The sequence below is a fragment of the Mustela erminea genome, chromosome 6 (genome assembly GCF_009829155.1).
Source record: "Mustela erminea isolate mMusErm1 chromosome 6, mMusErm1.Pri, whole genome shotgun sequence".
NCBI lineage: Eukaryota > Metazoa > Chordata > Mammalia > Carnivora > Mustelidae > Mustela > Mustela erminea.
The window spans coordinates 44,748,964-44,771,133 of record NC_045619.1 but is presented as its reverse complement, the minus strand read 5'-3'; the positions used below and the strand labels follow the sequence as shown (position 1 = coordinate 44,771,133).

Genomic DNA, 22,170 nt, shown 5'->3' with positions numbered 1-22,170 from the left:
CCTCCATCAGAAAGGATGAATACCCAACTTTTGTAGCAACATGGACGGGACTGGAAGAGATTATGCTGAGTGAAATAAGTCAAGCAGAGAGAGTCAATTATCATATGGTTTCACTTATTTGTGGAGCATAACAAATAGCATGGAGGACATGGGGACTTAGAGTGGAGAAGGGAGTTGGGGGAAATTGGAAGGGGAGGTGAACCATGAGAGACTATGGACTCTGAAAAACAATCTGAGGGTTTTGAAGGGACGGGGGGTGGGAGGTTGGGGTACCAGGTGGTGGGTATTATAGAGGGCACGGATTGCATGGAGCACGGGGTGTGGTGCAAAAATAATGAATACTGTTATGCTGGAAATAAAAAAAAAAAGAAGTGAAAAAAAAAAAAAAGATCTGAAATCATACTACTTCTCATTTATTATACTTACAGCCTGTCCTAGGCCACCACCCTCCCCTATAGAATCCTGCCGTGTCTCCCTACCTGGTTTCTCTGCTTTCCCTTTTGTGTCTACATGCATATAGTCTGTTTTCTTTTCCACTCAGCAGCCCAAGGGATCCTTTCAAAACATCAAATGACTGCCTGATCAAATAACTTCTCTGCTCAAATTCTCCAGTGACTTTCTGTCACACTTGGAATAGAGCAAAAAAGGTACTGAGTAGTCTGACCCTCCCATTTACCTTTATGTACCTTGGAGCTCACCTCCTAGTCCTTGCCTCTTACTACTTTTTTTCCATGAGGCACACTGGCCTCCTTGCTTGGCTCTTGTCTCAAGGATTCCGTACCACCTATTCTTCTTGCTTAGGATGAATTTTTTTTGCTTGGATAACTGCCTTGCTTACTCCCTTATGTTACTCATACCCCTATTGAAATGCCACCTCCTCAGAGGAACTTTTCCTGACCATCTTTCAAAAAGTATATCATCATTTTTAACCCTTTAGCACATAATGCTGACATATGTTCATCGGCTTATAGACTATACTTACGTGAGAATGCAAAATAAGTCCCATCTAGTTTAATTTAATTTTCTACCACAGTTTCCAGAATTTTGCCTGGTACATAATGAGTGTTCAATAAATACGTGTTAGATAAATAGATATACAATAAGATTATTCTATCTGCATAAACTTTATTCAGGGCAAGGCCTTGCACAAGTCTACTTTGGTCACATAACATCATTAAAAGTCAAAATTTGGTTATTATTTGATTACTACATTTATTATCAATTAACAAGTGTGAATTAGAACATATTCCAAGTCAAATTCTCTTATTTGGTCACCAAAAATAATTAAAGCATCATGAAATCTTTGCTTCTTTTTGCTGCTGTGTAGACATAGCATGGGACTGATATTTACCAAGTGTTATGAAGTTTTACTGCTGGAGCAGATGGTGAAGCAACCCCCTGGGAATAAATTTGGCCAGGTTGCCTTTGAAGCTTTTCAAACAATAAATAAAATACTGTTTGGCAGAGAGGGATCTATATATGCTGGGGGAAATAAAAAAAAAAAAAAAAGAAGAAGAAGAAGGGTTATTTGTAAAGGTTGGAAATATTAACCCAGAAATCCTCAATTCCTTTCTTCAGTGTTTTCTGCTGTCTCAGATTTGAGAAGATAATTTATGTACAGCTTTTCTCTATGCAAGTGTTGTTTCCAGCCATCTCCTCTATGCCAGACACATGGTTATGAAGAGTAAAGTCAGTTTATGCATGGAGAATTCCCGTATGAAGCATGCCTAAGAAGGAAATGCATCGAGAGGTATCTTAAAAAACTTCACAGCCACTCTCTCTGCTCCCTGTTTTGTACCATTCATAACTCGGAGGTGGTGGTTATTTGTTAAATGAATTGCATCCTGACAATTAAAATACATTTCCATTTGGATGATTTTATAGAATATTGAACTAGAAATTATTTTAAAACTCCTTCCAAATAAGTCCCATTTCTGTCTCATCATTTTCTGCTTCTTTTGTCTCAATCTTGATTGAATTGATTAAGAAAACAAAAACAACCCTAAACGTAAGTGCACCTAATAACATCTTTGAAATGCATGAAACAAAAACTGACTGGACTGCAAAGAGAAGTGGAAAAATCCACAGCGACAAAAGGATATAACTTTAGTAATTGACATAACAAGTCAGTGGAGTTATAGAAGCCAGCCAACATTGTCAAATGTACTGACATAACTCACATTAATAAACATGCTACCTAACAATGGAAGAAAACATTTCTTTCAAATGTACAAGGGACAGTCACTGAGATACAATATATTCTGGAATACAAAACAAATTCCAACATATTTAAAAAAGCTAGAATCATGTAAAGCATGTTCTCTGACCACATTAGAATTGAACAAGATGATACCTTGTAACAGGATGATATCTAGAAAAAACAGGATGATATCTAGAAAAAAAATGCAAAGATTTAGAAAATCACTAGTACACTTCCTTAGTCACCTACAGATCAAAAAAGAAATTATGTAAATTTTGTTATTTTTCCAAGATTTATTTATCTATTTTAGAGAGGAAGAGAGAAAGAGAGAGCGAGCATGAGCAGGGAGAGGGATGCAGGAAGGAAGGACAAGTAGAGTTCATGCTGAGTGCAGAGCTCAACTCAGGGCTTGACTCCACTACCCTGAGATCATGGCCTTAGCAGAAATCGAAATTCAGATGTCTAACTGCCAAACTGACTGAGCTACCCAGATGACCCTACAGGTAAGTTAAAAGACAAACAAATGCTTTGTGACCAAATAAAAATTAAGGGACAGTGCTTACAGAGCTTATAGCCTTTTATATAAGAAAATGAGAAAGAAAATCAATGATAAGTTTCGAGCTTGACAAACCATGAAAAAGAGGAGGAAATTAAAGTCAAGGTAAGGATAAAGAATAGAAAGCAATTACATGGAAAAACATAAAACAATAAAGAATATTAATAAAGTAAAAAGCCAGTTTTTTTTAAAAAGAATAAAATTGATACAACTCTAGCCACCAGACTGATCAAGAAAAAGGCACTATAAAAATTATCAGTATCAGGAATGAAAGAAGTGATAGCACTACAGATCCTATAGTTTTATAAAGGATAATAAAGAGATATTATTAAGAGTTTTATGCCAATATTGTTGACAAATTATATGAAATAGGTAAATTCCTTAGAGGGGAAAAAATACTAAACTATTTAGGAAGAATTATCTCCACTTCTATCAAAAAACTTGAAGTTTTAGTAAAAACTCTTCTTATAAAGAAAACTCCAGGCCCATATTGCTTTACTGAATTCTATTAAACATTAACGGGAGAAACCAATTCTACACAAAGTGTTCTAGAAAATAGATTATAAGTAATCATTTTTCTACTCATTCCATTGAGCCAAAACAGACATTACTAAAAGAAAGCCTTCAGATCTGTACCTTTCATGGGCATAGACACAAAAACTCTTGACAAAAGATGACAAAATATTAGCAATATGATCCTACCTATATATAAAATAATAATGTATCATGACCACATGCAGTTTATCCAGGAATGCAAGGTTGTTTTTTCAATGAAAAACAGTCATACAATTCATCATATTAACAGATTAAAAGAAAAAAATTAAATCATAAGATGATTTCGGTAGATGAAGAAAAAGCATATAACAAAATTCAATATCTAGAACTCACTGAACTTAGTAAGAGGTATCCAATAAAAAGGTAGTATATTATTTAATGGCAAAGTTGAAATAATTTTTTTTCTAAGATTGATAATGAGGCATGGTTGTCTGAATTTACTATATCTTTTCAGTTTTTTACTAGAGCTCTTAGGCAGTAATATAATACGAAACAATTTAAATTAAAATAAGATAAAATGCATGTATCTTGCAAAGGACAAAATAAAAGCCTTTATCTACAGATTATATACTTAAGGAATCTATGAAGAAGCTACTAGAACTAAAATGTGATTTTATCAAGTTTCTAGGATTTTATCAAGTTTCTAGGATTTTATCAAGTTTCTGGTAAGTATTCTTTAAAAACCACTCTTTTCTACATATATTAATGAGAGTGTATATATTCAAAAGTACTAATAGCTAGAGTAAGTACTTTACATCCTGTATTTTTATCATAATATCTGCTGTTTTCTGATGCCGTGCCATGTAATTAGAAGAGATTCGTGACTGCAGAAGAGGCTTAACTGAGGTGTGGTCAATTGCTCATGTGGGATGGACGTTCATTTTTATCTTTGTTTTAATTTCAGTTTTCAGGGCAAAAATCATGTTTATATTACTAAACAACAAATAAAACTGACAATTCACAAACCATGTTTTATTTTCCTATTGCTACTGTAATAAATTATCACAAATTTAGTGGCTTAACATAACATAAATTTATTATCTGATAGTTCTAGAGGTTCAAAATCCAAAATCAGTTTCACTAGGCTAAAATGAAGTCATTGGCAATCCTGTATTTTTTCTGGGATCTCTATGGGAGAATCTGTTTCCTTGCCTTTTCCAGCTTCTAGGGGCTGCCTGCATTCCTTGGCTCATGCCCCATTCCTCCAACTTCAAAGTCAGAAGTGTAGCATCTTTTCTTCTTTCTAATATACCTCCTCTTTTGGCCTCTGATCCTCCTTCATCTCTCTTAGGATTCTTATGATCACATTGGGCCCACCCTGATAATCCAGGATAATCCTCCTATCTCAAGATCCTCACTTAATCAAATCTCCAAAGACCCTTCTATCACATAAGGTAACATTTTCACAACACCCAGGAACTAGAATGGGGACATATTTAAAAGTCATTATTCAGCCTACTAGAGTTCACTCTCTGAGCTCCAAGGATTCAAATCCATCCAACATGAAAATAGGCTCACCCCATCCTAAGGTCTCAAAAATCTCAACACATTCAACAATAGCTCAGGTACAAAATCTCGTCTAAGCCTCATCATCTCAGAAGTCCCAAATCTCATCATCTAAATCAGGTATGTATGAGATGCTTGGAGTAACCCATTCTGGGGTACAATTCCTCTCTATCTTTAAACCTATGAAACAAGTTGTCTTTTCCAAAATACAATGATTGGATAGGATATGATTATAGCTGTAGACATTTCCATTCAGAAAAAGAAGAGAAAGAAAAGAAAAGGAAAGAAAAGAAGGGAGAGGTAAGGATAGGAAAAGAAAAGAAAAGAAATGTACCTTCTTTAAGAGCAGGTAAAATTAACCTGCTCTAATAATAATAATAATAATAATTTTTAATTAAAAAAATAGTTACTAGTTCCAAGCCATTTTGAAATCCCAGGAGATGGACTTTATTATTTTACAAGGACTGGGCATAATCTTCTGTGGCTTATGACTTCATCGTTTGGGCTACGTTCATCTCTTGGATGAACTCTTTAAATGAAGAGTGATACGTGTTTACAAGTTAGTAGTTTTACAAACTTGTTTCCTGCCTGTAGCTTTTTAGAAGTTTGGCATCCTTCTCCCATTTTGTCCTCTCTTTGTTCCTTTCAGTACCAATGATCAGTGTTTCTGCTCGTATAACGTTTCCAGAAACTCATGAATCTCAAGTATCTGTCATAGGAATTCCTTCTATTAGACAAGAGGATCCTCCTGGAAAACTATACCTACTGTTTTAGCTTCTGCTAAGAAGACTAAGGAGATCAGTGAGTCACATGCCTAATGATTTCAAAGAATCTTCTGTGTGAGTTGATACTCAGAGCTCTTGCTGTTTCCGAGGTGCTAGCAAAGGGCTGTCCAGCTACATTTGGTTTTCAATCCAGAGCATCTTTTTGTGACAGTGAATTTCCTAATGTTAACTTCTTTGCAATCTGGATAAGCTGAGAATTTCCCACATCATCAAATCTTCATTCTCTCTCTTTCTCTTTTTTCTCTTAAGAGAAAAGAAAAACACATCTTTATTCCATCTCTTTCATGTAGCATTTTGGAATAAGCAACAAAAAGGACCAGATCACACCTTCAACACTCTAGAAATCTCAGCTTAGTATCCAAATTCCTTATTTTCCAGCTATGCATTCCACACAACTGAAAGCCACAAATCAGCTAATTTTTCTGCTATTGTGTAGCAAGGAAGTCTTTTCCTTCAACTTGCAATAATCTATTCCTCATTTCCCTCTGAGCACTCACCAGCAGTGCCTTTAACATATGTTTATACCAACTTTCTTGTTAGAGTAATATATTTATTCTCTAAGAAAATAGAAGCTCCTTCTATTGATTTCTTTCTTTTTTCTAAGCCCTCACTTGCAGCATCTACCAAAAGTCTATTCAAAGCAACAGAAGCAGATACCAGACAGGAGAGATGCTGCATTGCTGGCTTTGAAGGTATAGGAAGGGGCCACAAACCAAGGAATAAAGGTAGCCTCTAGAAGCTGGAAAATACAAGGAAATGGATTCATCCCTAGAATGTCCAGAAAGAATATAGCCCTGTTGACACCTTGATTTTAGCCCAGGAAATGGATTTCAGTTACATGACCTCCATAAATGTAAGGTAATGAATTCATATTGTTTTAAGTCTCTAATTCTGTGAATCATTATAGTAGTAATAAGCAACTAATTTGGTCCATGTATTGTTCTATAATGTATGTGTTCTATGTGTTCTATGATGTATTATGTTTTAACATAAGTTTTGCCTCTGCTAAGTCACCTAACTCTATAAATGGTTCTCGGAGTCCCCTTGTAGGATTTGAAGGGAGGGTGTGGAAAGAGAAAGAAAATACTCATTAATACAATAATAGCATAGGCTCAAGGAGCAGACTTCCTGTGCTTGAATCTCACATGCATTTCATCTTACTCATGTGGCAATATTCTGTTACTTAGTTTTTCTATGCTTTAGTTCTCAGATAGGTAAAATGGCGATAATAATTATTCTTACCTGATGAGCTTTGTTTAAATGAGATAATCTCTGCAGAGTACTTAGCACAGATTACATACACAGGAAGCACTCAAGATGTTTAGGTAATTTATTCTTCCACCTATTACTGTTTTTTACTTAAACACTTATTTAACAGAAAGTTAGTATATAACATGTACTCCTGCACCAAACTAGTGATAAAGGGGAGAAAAATGCTTGCAATCCAAAAGGATGTGAGAGATGATTGATTGGTATAACTGTTTTCATAGATATATAAACATCAGTACAAAAATGTAGTAGGTGGAGGAGACTGGAAAAGAGGAAGCATCTCAGCATCCAAAGGTAGGTGAAGGCATGAAGCTCAGATAGAGAAAAGCATCTCAGGGAGATTTAATGACGAAAATAAATTTGAAGGACTTCCTAGACCTATTCCATACTTGTTTTGTTCGAAAACACAGAGCAAAGTTATTTCACTTGTAAAACTGGGCTCCAAATTTGTAAGTATGTTTATAACATATCACAATAGTATAGGAATAAATGTAACAAGTCATCCTATATGAATGCTAAGAGAAAGAGTGAACATTCATTAAATTCCGACTACTTTACTTATTTATTTTTTAAGACTTTATTTTTAAGTAATCTCTACACCCAACATGGGGCTTGAACCCACAACCCTGAGATCAAGAGTCATGCACTCCACCGAATGAGCCAGCCAGGCACCCCTGTTATATTTCAGGTACTTTAAATTTGATATTCTTTTGGTCACTCTATCTTCCTGAAATAAGAATTATTGCTACAAGGGAGGAAATGAAGGTGCTAAAGTGTAGATTTGAACACAGATCTATGAGTTTCCATGGTACCACAGTATTATCTGGCATCTTTTTTGCGGCATCAGGATTTCCTTTGAGGAATTCTCTATCGTTCTAAAGAGCAGATATCTAGCTGTAGACATCACTGAACATAATAGAGGACTTGACATTCAGAACGGTGCTCCTTAAAATTTTCAGACTTTCAGTTAGGATTTATTTATTTAATTATAAAGAGAATGGATTATGAAGCACTTGCATTTAAAAAAATAATAATCCAGACAGGAAGAAATTAGAATCACATAAGTAGAGACACAGTGTCTGTAAGCCTGGTTGTTCTTGAGTTCACGGAAGGACTCCCAGTCCATTTCAACCTCTTAACCTTGACTGACTACTAACCAGAAAAGAAAAATCAGAGTAAGGAGTTTATTTCAAATGGAGGATAATTAGCTATATTTTTTGATGAGGGAAACCCAGATATTATCAATGAAATGGAGAAGATTTATTTTTAAGTGAAGTAGAAACTGGAGTTGCCCCTGGCACGGAGGTGAAAGACAAGAACATGAGAAGTAAACGAGATGCAGGAGCTATCCCTGAGTGAAGGTGGTGCTTATGGTAAAAAAATGTTTTAAATTATGCAATAAATAACCCCTGATGGGGGTGCCTGGGTGGGTCAGTGGGTTAAGCCTCTGCCTTCGGCTCATATCATGATCTCAGGGTTCTGGGATCGAGCCCTGCATCAGACTCGCTGCTCAGTGGGGAGCCTGCTTCCTCCCTCTCTCTCTGCCTGCTTCTTTGCCTGCTTGTGATCTCTGTCTGTCAAATAAATAAATAAAATAAAAAAACCCTTATGAATGTTATCATGATTTTTGTCCTTTGCATGCCATGTACCATCTCTAGGTGTATGAGTCCTCAGTCTTGACTTTCATGCTGAAGCTGTCTCCAAACCATGTCAAATGTTAAGTCTCAGGGGTCCTATTAACTAAAGTTTTTATGATTCCATGTTACTTATTTATCAAAGAATCTAATTTTCATGGGGGTATAAATAAAAAGTGGTTTCAGTCGTTTCTACAATCACTTTATTTAACCATAATTTGCTGTTCCTCCTATTCCTATTACTAAATATTTTATGTAGATTTTCCAGCTCTTTTGCTCTGTTAGGTTCTAAAAAGCATAGTTCAATTTAGTCCAGGCTACAGCTTTGATTTCAAACCCATTTTAAATCCCCCCCCCCCGACTTTTTTACTAGCTCTAGATGGTGTTAAAATCCTTTTTTAGCTGCTATCCGTTGTAGTGTGTCCATGCTTATTGTCCAGTGGAGGACATGAGTGGGTGCATTCCTAGGGACCCCTTGAACGAAATGTCTCTGCTGCACTGGCACCAGATTAAGGAGGAGGACTTTGAGGTAACCTTTTCTGACACTCTTCATCATCTGCTCAGTCTTTTTTTTTTTTTTTTTTGCCAAGACCATCTTGCATGAAAGCTCTCTTGACTACAAGCTCTGCTACCTTCTGTAGATACCCCTTTGTCTATGCCACTCTACCACTGTTCTGTACTGCATCCTTATACTAAAGAGAGCAGATCAACAAATATGCTGCCTGAGTGGGCATCCACCATTGGTGGGTGGGGAACGAGACAGCAGTGTCTGTCCTTGCAGCAGTCTCCTATCTTTATAAATGGTTCCTCAAGAAAGACCAACCCTTGACTTGTACTTGTGATAAAAAGAAAGAGCAGAAGCTCTTTCTCTTCAGTGGGGGAGTTGGGTAGTCAAAAATTGTAGGCAAGTGCCAGGAGAAAGCCATAGAAAATGGAAATTTAGGGGAAGTATGATTTGGGAAGATCTTCTTTGGAGCCAAATAGACCTGGATTGAAATTCTTGGTCCTTCTGCCTCTGCGTTAGGATGATCAGGTCATGCATCCTTCAGAAGGCTTTACCTCTCCATGTGTCAAATGGGATTTCCTGCCTCAGAAAGAGCCGATTGGAGATTTCAATGTAGTAACACCTATGAAAAGGTTGAGGGTAGTTCCTGTCAACACAAATTAGCTTCCTTCTTTTAGGAGTCGCCTCAGCCTTTTTTCACAGTCTCTATGTGTCCTCAGACTGCTCTCTCTCCAGATGTCCCAAAGGAGCGATTCTATATCTTGTTCACTTCCTTAAATCTTCTGTTATTTTACCCAAACCATCTGAGTTGAGAAAAGAGCTTATCAGGCATTTAACTCTCAACTTCCCATCTTTCATATAAAAAAAAGCCTCTAATGTACTTTTTAAAAAACTCATTTTTCTTCTTTTTCAAAAGCCAATCCTACCCCCAACCCTCTCACTGCCTGTATATTTAATTTCTCCTTTTTCCCCAAACTATAAAAAGGCTGAAGCCCTTCCCATCTTAAAAACAAAAGCAAGAAAACACTGAAACAGCAGTTTTTTTTTCAGTCTTTCATTCTCCTCTGGCTATATCCTACAACTTTCATTTCTTTCCAGACAAGCATCATAAAAGAGTTATTTGCACACAATGTCTCTGCTTAATTTCCACTCTTGCGTCAATTTATAGTTTGACTTCTACTTCTCCTTTGTCGTTCAAATGCAGCATTATTAGAGGCATGGAAACAACATTGCCAAAACTCTACTAATTCTCAACAGACCCTCTTACTCCCCTCATACACAAAAAGAAGAAATCAATTACTCTGTAATGGTCTTCAGTGCATGGTGCTCCATCAACCCAGGTGTCTATGCTTAAACCCTTGGTATCCTTTCGTTCCTCTTCTCCATTCATTGACCTTCATCCAATCTATCAATCATTTATCTCTGAATAACTCTTCAATCTAGTTGCTACTCTGTTTTTCTCTCATGTAACTATTTTTATTTTTTGTGTGTGAGGGAGAGAGAGCATGTGCATGTGAGAGGGGGAAGGGGGAAGGACAGAGGGAGACAGTGGGAATCCTAAGCGGGTTCCACACACAGTGGGGAGCCTGATGTGGGGCTCCATCTCATCACCCTGAGATCATGACCTGAGCTGAAATCAACAGTCAGGTGTGTAACTGACTGATTCACCCTGGTGCCCTCTCACTTAACTATTTTAACTGCTTCCTATCAATATGTCTGTACTTCTAGTTCTCAGCCTTGTCCCTGCTGCTGTCTTCTTGTAGACTATATTTTTTTCTTTCTTTCTTTCTTTCTTTCTTTCTTTCTTTCTTTCTTTCTTTCTTTCTTTCTTTCTTTTTTTTTAGATTTTATTTATTTGATAGAGAGAGATCACAAGTTGGCAGAGAGATAGGCAGAGAGAGAGAGGAAGGGAAGCAGGCTCCCTGCGGAGCAGAGAGCTCGATGTGGGGCTTTATCCCAGGATCCTGAGATCATGACCTGAGCCGAAGGCAGAGGCTTACCCATGTAGTGAGTTATGAGCCATGCAGGTGCCCCTAAACTATATTTCTTATAGGATAAAATCAAGCCATATTAGCCTGCTATCTCTTCCTCACTCAGCCCCCTCTTCAGCTATTCCACTAGAAACTAAGTTCCAGCCGCTGAACAGCACTCTTTCAGGCCAGCGTGACTTAACACTTACATAATCCTCTGTCCTGGGGCACCTGGGTGGCTCAGTGGGTTAAGCCTCGCTGCCTTCGGCTCAGGTCATGATCTCGGGGTCCTGGGATTGAGTCCTGAATCGGGCTCTCTACTCAGCAGAGAGCCTGCTTCCTCCTCTCTCTCTCTCTGCCTGCCTCTCTGCCTACTTGTGATTTCTCTCTGTCAAATAAATAAATAAAATCTTTAAAAACAAACAAACAAAAAAAACAAAACATAATCCTCTGTCCTTTGCCCTTCCAATGTAATTTTTGCAGCCACTCACATACAGGTGGAGTTTATTTTCTCTCTTCTTAAATCTAGAAGAGACTGTGTCTTGCTTTAGCTAATGGAATGTGACAGAAGTTATGGTTTATCTTCTACACCTAGGCCATGAGATCTTGCACACTTCAGCTCTCTCTAGTACCACTGTTAACACCCATGAGTAAACTTGGCCTCGCCTGCTGGACGGTGAGAGGCCCCATGGAACATAGACTAATAATCCCAACGGATGCCCTCCTGGGCCAGTCAAATGATTGATCAGCTGAGGACAGCCGCATGGGGTTTTAATCAGATCAATAGAATTGATCAGCTGACCCAAAAACTTTTAGAGCTACAGGAATACTTCTTGTTTTTAAACACTAAATTTTGCAGTGGTTAGTTATGCCAGAATAGCTAATTGATATGCCTTGTCAAATTCACACTGGTGCTGAAAATTATCTAACTGAAGGGTATATTATTCCATATAAAAAGTATCTTTTATTTAACCTTTGCATACTATTGATTTTTTCTCTTTTTTAAAAACTATTTTGTTTAGATATGATTGACCTACAATAATCTGTACATATTTAATGTGTACTACTTAAGGAGTTTGGAGAGAAGTATACATTGTTGTAACTACCATCACAATCCATGACATAAAAATACCCATCGTGTCCAAAAGTTTCCTCAAGCCCTCTATCTCTTCTTATTATTAGTAATAAGAGCACTCAACGTAAGATTTAACGTTATAGGAAGCTTATACACACACACACACACACACACACACACACACACACAGTATTATTACCTATAGGCCTTATGATATTTTCTTGACAAATATTTTTCACTGCTGAAATCTTACCATTTTTTAATCTCTTCAGAATACAACTTTTGGGTTGTTATTACCTTCTATTTTCATCCAGATAATTGTAGAATCCTGTTAACTATTTCTTCTTTTTGTCCTACAGTTAAAACCATTTGTTCAACATTAGGATAAATTTCATCCTGGCAATTATAACGTTTTGCCTCTTTGATTTTAATCACTCTCTTTTCTGTTGTGAAGAGTCTCCTTGCCCTCCTCTCCTGACCACTTTGCTAAGCCTCTCCAATGTGTTCAAATTCTTGCCTTGTATGTCTCATCTGGTCTACTTCAGAGATCTGATTTCTATTTATTTTTCTTTGCCGATGGCATGGTAAATAATATCATAAGTCTATTCCATCTTTCCTTTTCCTAGATCCCTTCCTCTATGTGTCAACACACATTATCTCTTTCTCTCTGGATCCATCTGCTAAGAGATCAGATCTTTTTCTAATGCTTTTTGAAAAATGTGTCTTCAATGAATATATTTATCCTATACAGAATGCCTAAGATCTGATTTGTATCTTTTAGCTATATTAGTTCTCTTGTGAATTTTGTATGAATTGCATTATCTGAGTACTTACTTGCAGCTACATAACTCAGATTCTATTTCCCCATACATTTCATGATTCTGCTTTAAGGCTCACGATCAATCACTGAAAAGAAAAGCTACATTGCACAGCTACAACTTGTACATGCCGAGTCAGGTTCATAAGAATTAAAGAGCTCTGTGGAATTGATGATATACAATATAAAGTAGGGAAAACACGTGTGGGGCATAATGGTCCATGTTGTCATTCCCTATTAAACTTTGTTCATATTTTCCCCCTGCTGAAGTTAACATTAGATATAGTATGAGTCATATTTATTAACTAGCACACACCAAAAATTGCTAAGGATTCATAAGCTATGATCTTTACAGTATCCAGAAAGATGAGACAGGATAATTAGATAATTCTACATGTAATACTATGCTAAGAGATTGGACACCCAAGAGGACAGTTTGGATGCTACAAAATGTGTCGGGACCTTGAGAAGAATACTGAAAAGAACAAAGGTTCTGGGGACAATTACTGTTGCCAAGGAGATCCTGGGATAATTGTTATTGTAACATCTTTTTGACAGGGGAAATTACGTCAGTGAGTTTTGGATTTCAGAGGCTGAGGAGTAGATAACTCTTGCTTTTGATTACCAGGACATTATGATGGAAGGTACTATAGGGATTTGGGATGAAAAATGGCTAACAGAGGTTCTGATTCTTTTTAGCTGATGGGAATTTCAACAAATGTCTTGCAAGTCTGGCTTTCACTAGTACTCTAGAGAGTGGGTTGGGGGTGAGGGTAAACGGAAATAGATGAGTGCCGGAATGGACTCCCTGGTTCACAGATAAGAAATGCTCTTACAATTTATAGTTTTTATATTAAATTATTGTACACAAAGTGATTTATTTTGAGAAAGCAGTATAGTTGGACAATATCTTTGACTTATACTTACCTGCTTCTTACTGGTACCTAAGAATGAAAAGGAAATTTGTATTAAACAGGAAGTTAACATTTCACAGAAAAATAATAAATTTAAATCAAATTTATGTAAGTAAAAACAATCATTACTTTATTTTCATGAAAAAAACCTTAAGTCAAATTCTAGGTGGAGGGGAAGTGACAGGAAATAATAAAGCATTTATTTGGTTGATATCAGGGTTGAAAATATCATTAACATCAGTATTGGTTTGTAGGCAAAAAGGAGGCTTTTATTAAGTTTTAAATCCTAGTGCATTTGCCCAAATTCTCAAATTAAAGTAACTCTGCAGTAGACAAGCTGAGATTTAACACTATCACTAACGTGAAAAGATGAAGCCCGTGTCAGCACTGTAATCTAAAACTGGGTAAACAAAATCAGGAATAAAGATTCCATTGCTCTAAGTGATAATTAGGGTTTCTGCATTTTGATTACTCAGTGAAAAATTGAAAATAAGGGGTAGCACAGCTTTGAAAGGAACTGAAAAATTATAAATAATGAAAATGCTCTGGTAGGACAGCAACTTATGTTTTCCAGTTCTTGTTCCTCTTGACCTCAGAGTTCCTTAGGTCTTCATTCTCCTTCCTGCTCACTTCTTCATACCTGGATCCTGCAATTCCCTGAATCTTACCAGTCTTTTGCTCTACTTCCTTCCAGTCAAAAGAGAATAGTCTTGACTTTTGCATATTCCCTTTCCTCTTCCTTGGCTAATAGATGGGAGAGAGTTCATCTATTTCTCTGCCTAAGGGAATACATTCCAATTTTAGCAAGAGTCTTCAAATGAGAAAATTTAGTAACAACAAAAAAAAAAAGACAAGTGTGACAATGGAAAAGGAGGGTTTCCAGCAGTGTCACACATGTCAGTGATTTTTTTTTTTTTTTTTTTTTTTTTTTTGGTCTTTGGTGAAAAGTGAGGCTTTGGGATGTCTTTCAATTTTGACCTCCTGGAAGCAGTTGGGGCTCTGTAACCTGTAAGCCTGGCTTCTACCATGTCTCTAGTGAACTTCACTGAGAGGTACAACAGAAGTCTGTGGACTTCAGATAATGCCAGGGTAAAATGATCATCTAGAATTTAGTATACACCATGATGTCATTTAAAACCTAACAAAAAATAACTCTATAAAGAGCGTATTCAAGCTAACGGCATCTTAAGATTTCATCTGGAAACATAGAAAGTGACTCAATGGGATGAATTAGACCAGGGAAAAGGTCTTTTCTAAGCCTAAAGTAATAAAATATGATTTGTGCTGCCTAAACTTTATAAAGTTTATAAACTTGAAAAACTTTATAAAGTGACCTTACACACAATAAAACAGTTTGTTATAGGGCCTGGTCTTTGGCAGAATGACTTTTAAAAGTACTAGGATAAGCTGTTGTGTTAACAGTAGTTCACTTGCAAGAGTCCAAAGACATCACTGCTTCTTGAATGGTCGTTTAGTCTGTTTCTTCTGGCTTCCATTTTTAGTATTTTAAAAACATTTTAATCTATCATTTATTTTCACTTTTGTAGAGGCAGACAAGGTAATGAAATTTGACAATAATACCCAAATTCTAGCAAAGAGCTAAATTTCAGTATCCTAATTTATATAGGCATAGGATTCACATTAATGCAGATTCATAATTTTTACTTCAATCTACAGTTATCCTTATTTTGACAAATAAATTAAATATTGTCTCCTCTCTCTCTTCCTTCTAACAGACCTACATATTTACAGGCCATGTTAAATTCCCAGGAAAGGTCAATGCTTAAGAGTTTGTAGGTGTTAGTACTGGTCTTAAAACAGGACCCCAAGAAATTAACTACATTGTTAAAATGCCTCAGTGATTAAAGTAAACATCTAAGTGAAAGTATTTATAGGTCCTGCTGATGAGTTTAGCAGTGTTTCATATATTCATGTTTAATACCTGTAAGGTTAAGTAAAGTTTACTAAATAAAAGTCTTACAAAATCATTCTCAATCACTGTGATCTAAACTAAGATTTCATCTGGTGTCAATTAAAACATCCTCATACTTTATATCACAATTATTTTGATATATTCTGCTTTAATAAAGCTAATATAAAATATATATATATATATATATATATATATATATATATATATATTTCAGGATAATTGTCCACATTTCTAAAAGCTATTTCATAAAAAGACTCATGATCACATTCTTTGAAATAACATGCTCTCTCAGCACACCTAAGTGCTGGTTTACACATCATTAACTACTTGACAGAGAGGAAAAGGTTGGGAACAGAAGAGAGAAATTTAGAACTAATGTAATGGAGTCACCAATAATTGAATATAAAAACAAACCCTAGCTGAAATTTATAAAGTAAGTCAATGAGAAAATATGTTTTTAGTAGCCGGACAATTTTAGAACCACATCAATGATACGAAGCAAAATAGCCTTTCAATTTATCTTATTAAACTAATTTGAGGTAGATAGGTTTTGAAATTTTTCTTAGATATCCTCAAGTCAGCACAAAAGCTGACTGTAATTTTTTCATTGCGTAATTGTCAGCAACATTAAATTCAGAGGTATGAGTTGTTATAGATGCCTATGGCAACTTAATACTCCTACAATCATAGGGCTGGGAAATACAGATCAATAGCACACACCGGCTATAATCAACATGCAGACTAATGAACAGGGCCATATCCACCAGGGAACACTAGAACAAAGACCGGTTGAGCATTTTAATTGCTAAGTTGCTGCTAAGTCTCAATTCTCCATCAATCTCCATCCATTATGACCACTGATGCATAGCAGACATTAAGAGAAAAACAATAACATAATGATTCATAAGTGCTAGGGTGCAAACGAATGGTTAGCTTTGGGAAAATCTTGGCTGTGATTATTTCGTGGCTCAAAAGATCTGACACATTTTTTCTAATTCTCTTTGTTCCCTGGACCTGACCTGCCCATATTTAATAAGTTGGTTTTAATGGAACTAATAGCACAGCAAAGGGTAGTTGAACAGGCTTTTCCCTAGCTACCTCAACATAGGTTTGAATCGTTCCTTTAACTAACTTACTTAGAAAAAAGTCACAGCCAGAGAAATTAAAAATGAAAAAGGACTTATGAAATGATCTAACATATTGTCATTTTGTGAGGGCAAGATTTTCTCACAGTACGATCATGTATCACTTGTAGAATTATAACTATGTACATTCGATGCCCGTTGTCTTTATTTTCATTAATGTTGACAGCTCAGTTCAATCTTAGGGTTTGAAATAAATCTCTCAAAGTTGACCTGTATGCAATCCATAAGAGTGTTTCCATAGCTGGGAGGAAATTTCCCATAGCTGCTTTATAAAGTAAAAAAGTAATTATGATGTAGGTGCAGCACCGTATTGGAAAATGTGCATGGACTCGTCTAATCCTTACAACAACTTTTTGATATTGATATTATTCTCATTCCTTTTATAAGGGAAACAGCTAGAGCTTGGTGACTTTCCCAAGTCACACTGCCCTTGAACAGTGAAGCTAGGGTACACACACACAGATCATTCGGATTCTAAAATTTAGCCATTTTCTCTACATCTTACTAGAACCTAGACTTTTCAGTTTGGGCTGATTTCTCTGGGACAGTTTTAATCCATGAAGTTAGAAATCTTTAGTATTCTTACAGATTATACACACAGAATATCAAGCTACTATCTTCGGAGTGTTGTTATATGCAGGAAACTTTCACTCCAGCGAAGCCATCTCCCTCTCTCTTTCTCATGAGGGAATGTGGAGTAGCAGGGGGAGAAGAAAAGAGAGAATCTTAAGCAGGCTCCGTGCTCAATGCAGAGCCTGATGCAGGGCTCAGTCTCACAACACTGAGATCATGACCTGAGCCAAACCAAGAGTCCGATCTTTAATGTACTGAACCACCCAGGTTCCTCAGAGGAGGAACCTCCTCCGCCGTCCAGGGCCCCTCCGTCCCGGCCCTGGAACCCCGGCTCCCCGCCAGCCCCGGCCCCGGCACCACGTCGGAGAAGAGTGTGGAGGCAGCGGCCGAGTTGAGCGCCAAGGACCTGAAGGAGAAGAAAGAGAAGGTGGAGGAGAAAGCCAGCCGAAAAGAGCGAAAGAAAGAAGTGGTGGAGGAGGAGGAGAACGGAGCCGAGGAGGAAGAAGAAGAAACTGCTGAGGACGGAGAGGAGGAGGATGAAGGGGCAGAAGAAGATGAGGAAGAAGAAGAAGATGACGACGAAGGGCCCGCGCTGAAGAGAGCAGCTGAAGAGGAGGATGAAGCGGATCCCAAGCGGCAGAAGACAGAAAATGGGGCGTCGGCCTGAGCCCCGCGCCAATGGGCTGGGGGTGGGAGGCCCCTCAGGGCCTGGAGGTGGGGGTGGGGACAGACGAGTGCAGCCACTCTCCACCTGGCTCCTGGCTCTGGACCCTGCACCAGAGCTGCCACCCTCTTTGTCCCCAGCCTTTCTCATGTCCGCCTCTCCAGACACTGCCTCTTCTAGCCTCACTCTGCCATTGTTCCACCTCTTGACCGGCTCCATCTGAGCTCCCCAGCTGGTCCCAATTGCTCTTCTTCCTGTCCTTGCTCTCTTCCTCCCTTCCCCCATCCCTCCTCCAGTAGCCTCTCCTTCCTCACCTCTGCATCCCAGCCTCATGTCCTGTCCATCCCTACCCTGCCTGATCCCTGGGTCTCCCTCAGATCCCCTTCTCTCAGACAGCGCCAGGCCGGGGTGGGGCCAGGGTTGGGGCCGAGCCCCACAGCTGCCCCCCTCCCCTCCCCTCCCCTTTTTGTATAATTTAATAAAGAAACGGTCGCGCTTCTGTTTAAAAAAAAAAAAAAAAAGTACACTCTTTAGCTTTGTTTTAATTTACTTCTCCTGACTATCCATCCTTTCATTGGACAGACTTTTTGAACAAGCTACAGCAATGGCATGGCCTTAGTTGAATGGACCCTGCTTAGAAAGTTAAAGCATGTAATGAAGTCAGGACTCAGGCAAATTATATCTTAATCTACATGAGTTTTCTCTCTTACAGAATCCTTCCTGTAGCTTTTTAATCTGATCCTAACCTAACTTATTAAATGGTCAATACAGGTATCAACCTTAATTGACAATTATAAAATTGTCGATTATTTTAATTAATTTTAATTTTATATTAATTAATTATATTACTATAATAATGTATAATATATAATAATGTATAATGTATATGTATACATTAATGCATAATATACAATATATAATAATGTATAATATATAATATAAATATGTAAATATATTAATTAATTGATTGTCAATAATATTAATTAATTTTATTGGGATTTAATTTTCAAATTTTGAAGCTGAATATCACAATACTAAAATAAATGCTCAAGATTCTAAAGAAAATTCTTCTGATTCTTAGTATGATGTTCTTTGCTGCTATTCATAAGTCAGATTAGAAATCATCACTAAATGTTCTACAGAGAAGAAATGATACCACAACCAACTGTTCCTGAATTCATCTGACGTTGGTCCTCTCTCTGCTTCCTTTATTCCTCCAAACAGTTGGGGAATTTTAACTTACTACTAAAGCTTCCTTACCAGGAATTCCCATTATTAGGATAAGGATATTTTCACACCCCCAATGCTGTATTTAGGTTGGATGTGGCAATGGTGCAGGGATCCAGTACAGAAATGAGTAGTGAGGAGACTTAAACATCATTTCTGGTTCTTAGATTTTTGCTTTAGGAGCCTGAACTACTACCTTAAACTTTCATGGTGTCATATTGTTCACCTGTAAATTGATAGTATTTTTAAAGTTCATGTGATCTCACCCTTGCAAGGTTGTTGTTTGTTTGTTTTTGCAAATTTGACTTAATTATGAGGTTATACATATGTTTTTATTTTTACAAGTCATTTTTTTCAGTTATCTCTTCTTCCTACTTCTTAAAATGTGGCTGTCTATACTTATTCTAAATAGAGATTTGCATGTCTTTTAAAGAGCTACTCGCATCTCTGTGTGCTGTGTGATGTCCTTCTATGTGCCTCTTTCCTACACTGGATTGCGGGATACTTAGAATGGATAATAGTATTATCATATCCTGTACTCCCATCTTCAACCTGAGAATTACTGAACTATGAGCACCATCTCAAGTATCTTCAAACCATGGGATCTGGTTTTTAGATTGTTCTCCAGCCTGGGTATGTATATTTTCTATACTCCTGTTTTTAACCTCAGAGTCTCTGTCCGCAGTTGGCAGGTGTTACACCTTTCAATTAAGCAACAGCTGTGATTTAATTAATGTGCTGTTGGCTCCCACCCTTTTTCAGGTCACTGATGAGGAGGTTAAAGTAGATCAGACTAGGCTTTATCTCAAGTTTCAGGTGGGCATTTTGAAAAAACATTCCCCATAGCCTTTCCATTCATTTGCATTGCTATAGAGAATTCATGATGTATGCTACTGGTATGTATTTTGGATTATGGCATTTGAGAGGTTAAAGAAATATTTGATAAGATCCCATGCTTGGAGTTATGTTACATTTTTTAGATATCTCTCCTCTGACAGGAATTGTAATCTAAAGTTCCATGGAATATGTATTTTGGAGGTAATCAATGGGTTGTCATGTGATGCAGCTAGCATATGCAACCGGTGGTATCACCCCCAACATTCCACAAAACATTAGTTCTGTGGAATGTTGAAGAGTCTGAGATACTCACCATGAATTCGTGGGAGGCAGGAAGGAACTCTGGTGATAAGCATGTCTAATAAGCAGTGAACCACTAATGTTCAAGTATATGCTATTAGAATTGCTATGTTAGCTGCACAGGAACTTTATAAGATCAAGAATTTGTTTATGGTACTTATGTTTATGTCTAGTAACACATGTACACACACACACACACACACACACACACACAAATGCTGACCAAGACTGACAAGGGGGAGAGAAATTAGTCAATATATCAACTATCTTCTTAGATTGCAAGAGCAAAATAAAGTATTGTAAAAAAGACATGAATGTAAGTGTAGGTTTATAACTCTTTTCCTTCCTAAACACAAGTGAAGATTTTAAAATGGGAAAATTCCTTAACCGCAAAATTAAAGAATTTTTTTTCCTTCTGCTTCCTGCTAAATAGACTATAATTTGCAACAAAATAAAGGTGAAATCCAGGACATATTATGGACCTTTCCATAAACAAGATTGCCTACACAGACAACATATAGAATACATTTTTCAAAAGAGCACTGTGTTGTTTCCACAACTGAATGAAGGATGAGCTGGTAGTAGGGCATGGTAGATAAGGGAAAGTAGGGAATATTCTGGAAACTGCTTTCCTGAGGGCATATTAATGTCATGCTGACATTTCAATGCAAGGACTTCAAAAGAAATGTGACCAGAAGTTTCCATTGGTTTTCCTTCTGCTTTCACTCTCTAATAATGACAGTGTTCATTCAAATCAAAGAGAGAATTGCCCCCTTACCTGGAAGGATGATATCTAGCATCAAAGTCTGCCACAACAAATTACCACAAACTGGATGGCTTAAGGCCAACAGAAAGTTAGTCTGTCACAGTTTCTGGAGGCAAGAAATCTGAAAACAAGGTATTAGCTGGTAGAGTTCTGCTCCCTCTGAGAGCCCTACAGAACAATCTTTCCTTGCCTCTTGTAGATACTGGTGTTCAGCAATTGTAGTTGTCTAAAGTCCAATCTTTGCCTCTTTCCTCACATGACCTTTTTCTTCCCTCTCTTTGTGTGTCCCTTATCAAGACATTTGTCATTGGATTTAGGCTCCATCCGGATAATTGCATCCCAAGGATGATTTCATCTCAAGATTCTTAAACTTAAGTTACTTATGCAAAGATCTTCCTTCCAAATAAGCCGACATTCTTAGGTTCATGGACTTACCATTTTGGGGCCACCATTCAACCCACCACAAGGGCACAAAGCAGGAGAATGATAAAGAACTTCCTAAAGCCATTTTTAAGACTAAAGACCAATAGCAACAAACTGCCAGGGCAAAGCTGCACATCCATACTAAATTAAAAGAATCCAGAACTCCTGGATGGCTCAGTTAGTTCAGTGTCTGCCTTGAGATCAGGTCATGATCCCAGGATCCTGGGATCAAGCCCCATGTCTATCTCCCTGCTCAACGGGGAGACTGCTTCTCCTTCCCCTGCTCCCCTTGCTTGTGCATGCTCTCTCTCTCTCTCTCTCTCTCTCTCACAAATGAATAAATAAATAAAATCTTAAAAAAATAAAAGAATTCACATCTTTCAAAATGAACTTATCACTGAAATGATGTTTGTCCCAAGATAGGAATCATATTTATAAGGTACTTTAATTGGATAACATATGCTCACAGCTCAACAGGCAAAGCAGGACACTTGGGCAGAATTTTAAGAAACACAG

General features: G+C 37.3%; 1 protein-coding gene across 1 annotated transcript in view; it reads left to right on the top strand.

Annotated features, from left to right (window-relative positions):
* The window catches only part of LOC116593467 (parathymosin), a 33,420-nt gene extending 14,820 nt beyond the window's left edge, over positions 1-18,600 (top strand). The window contains exon 3 of the mRNA XM_032347735.1: positions 17,705-18,600. Within this exon, the coding sequence (XP_032203626.1) occupies positions 17,705-18,104 (400 nt within the window). The 3' untranslated portion in view covers positions 18,105-18,600. The remainder of the gene's footprint in view (positions 1-17,704) is intronic.
* The last annotated feature ends 3,570 nt before the right edge of the window (positions 18,601-22,170 follow it).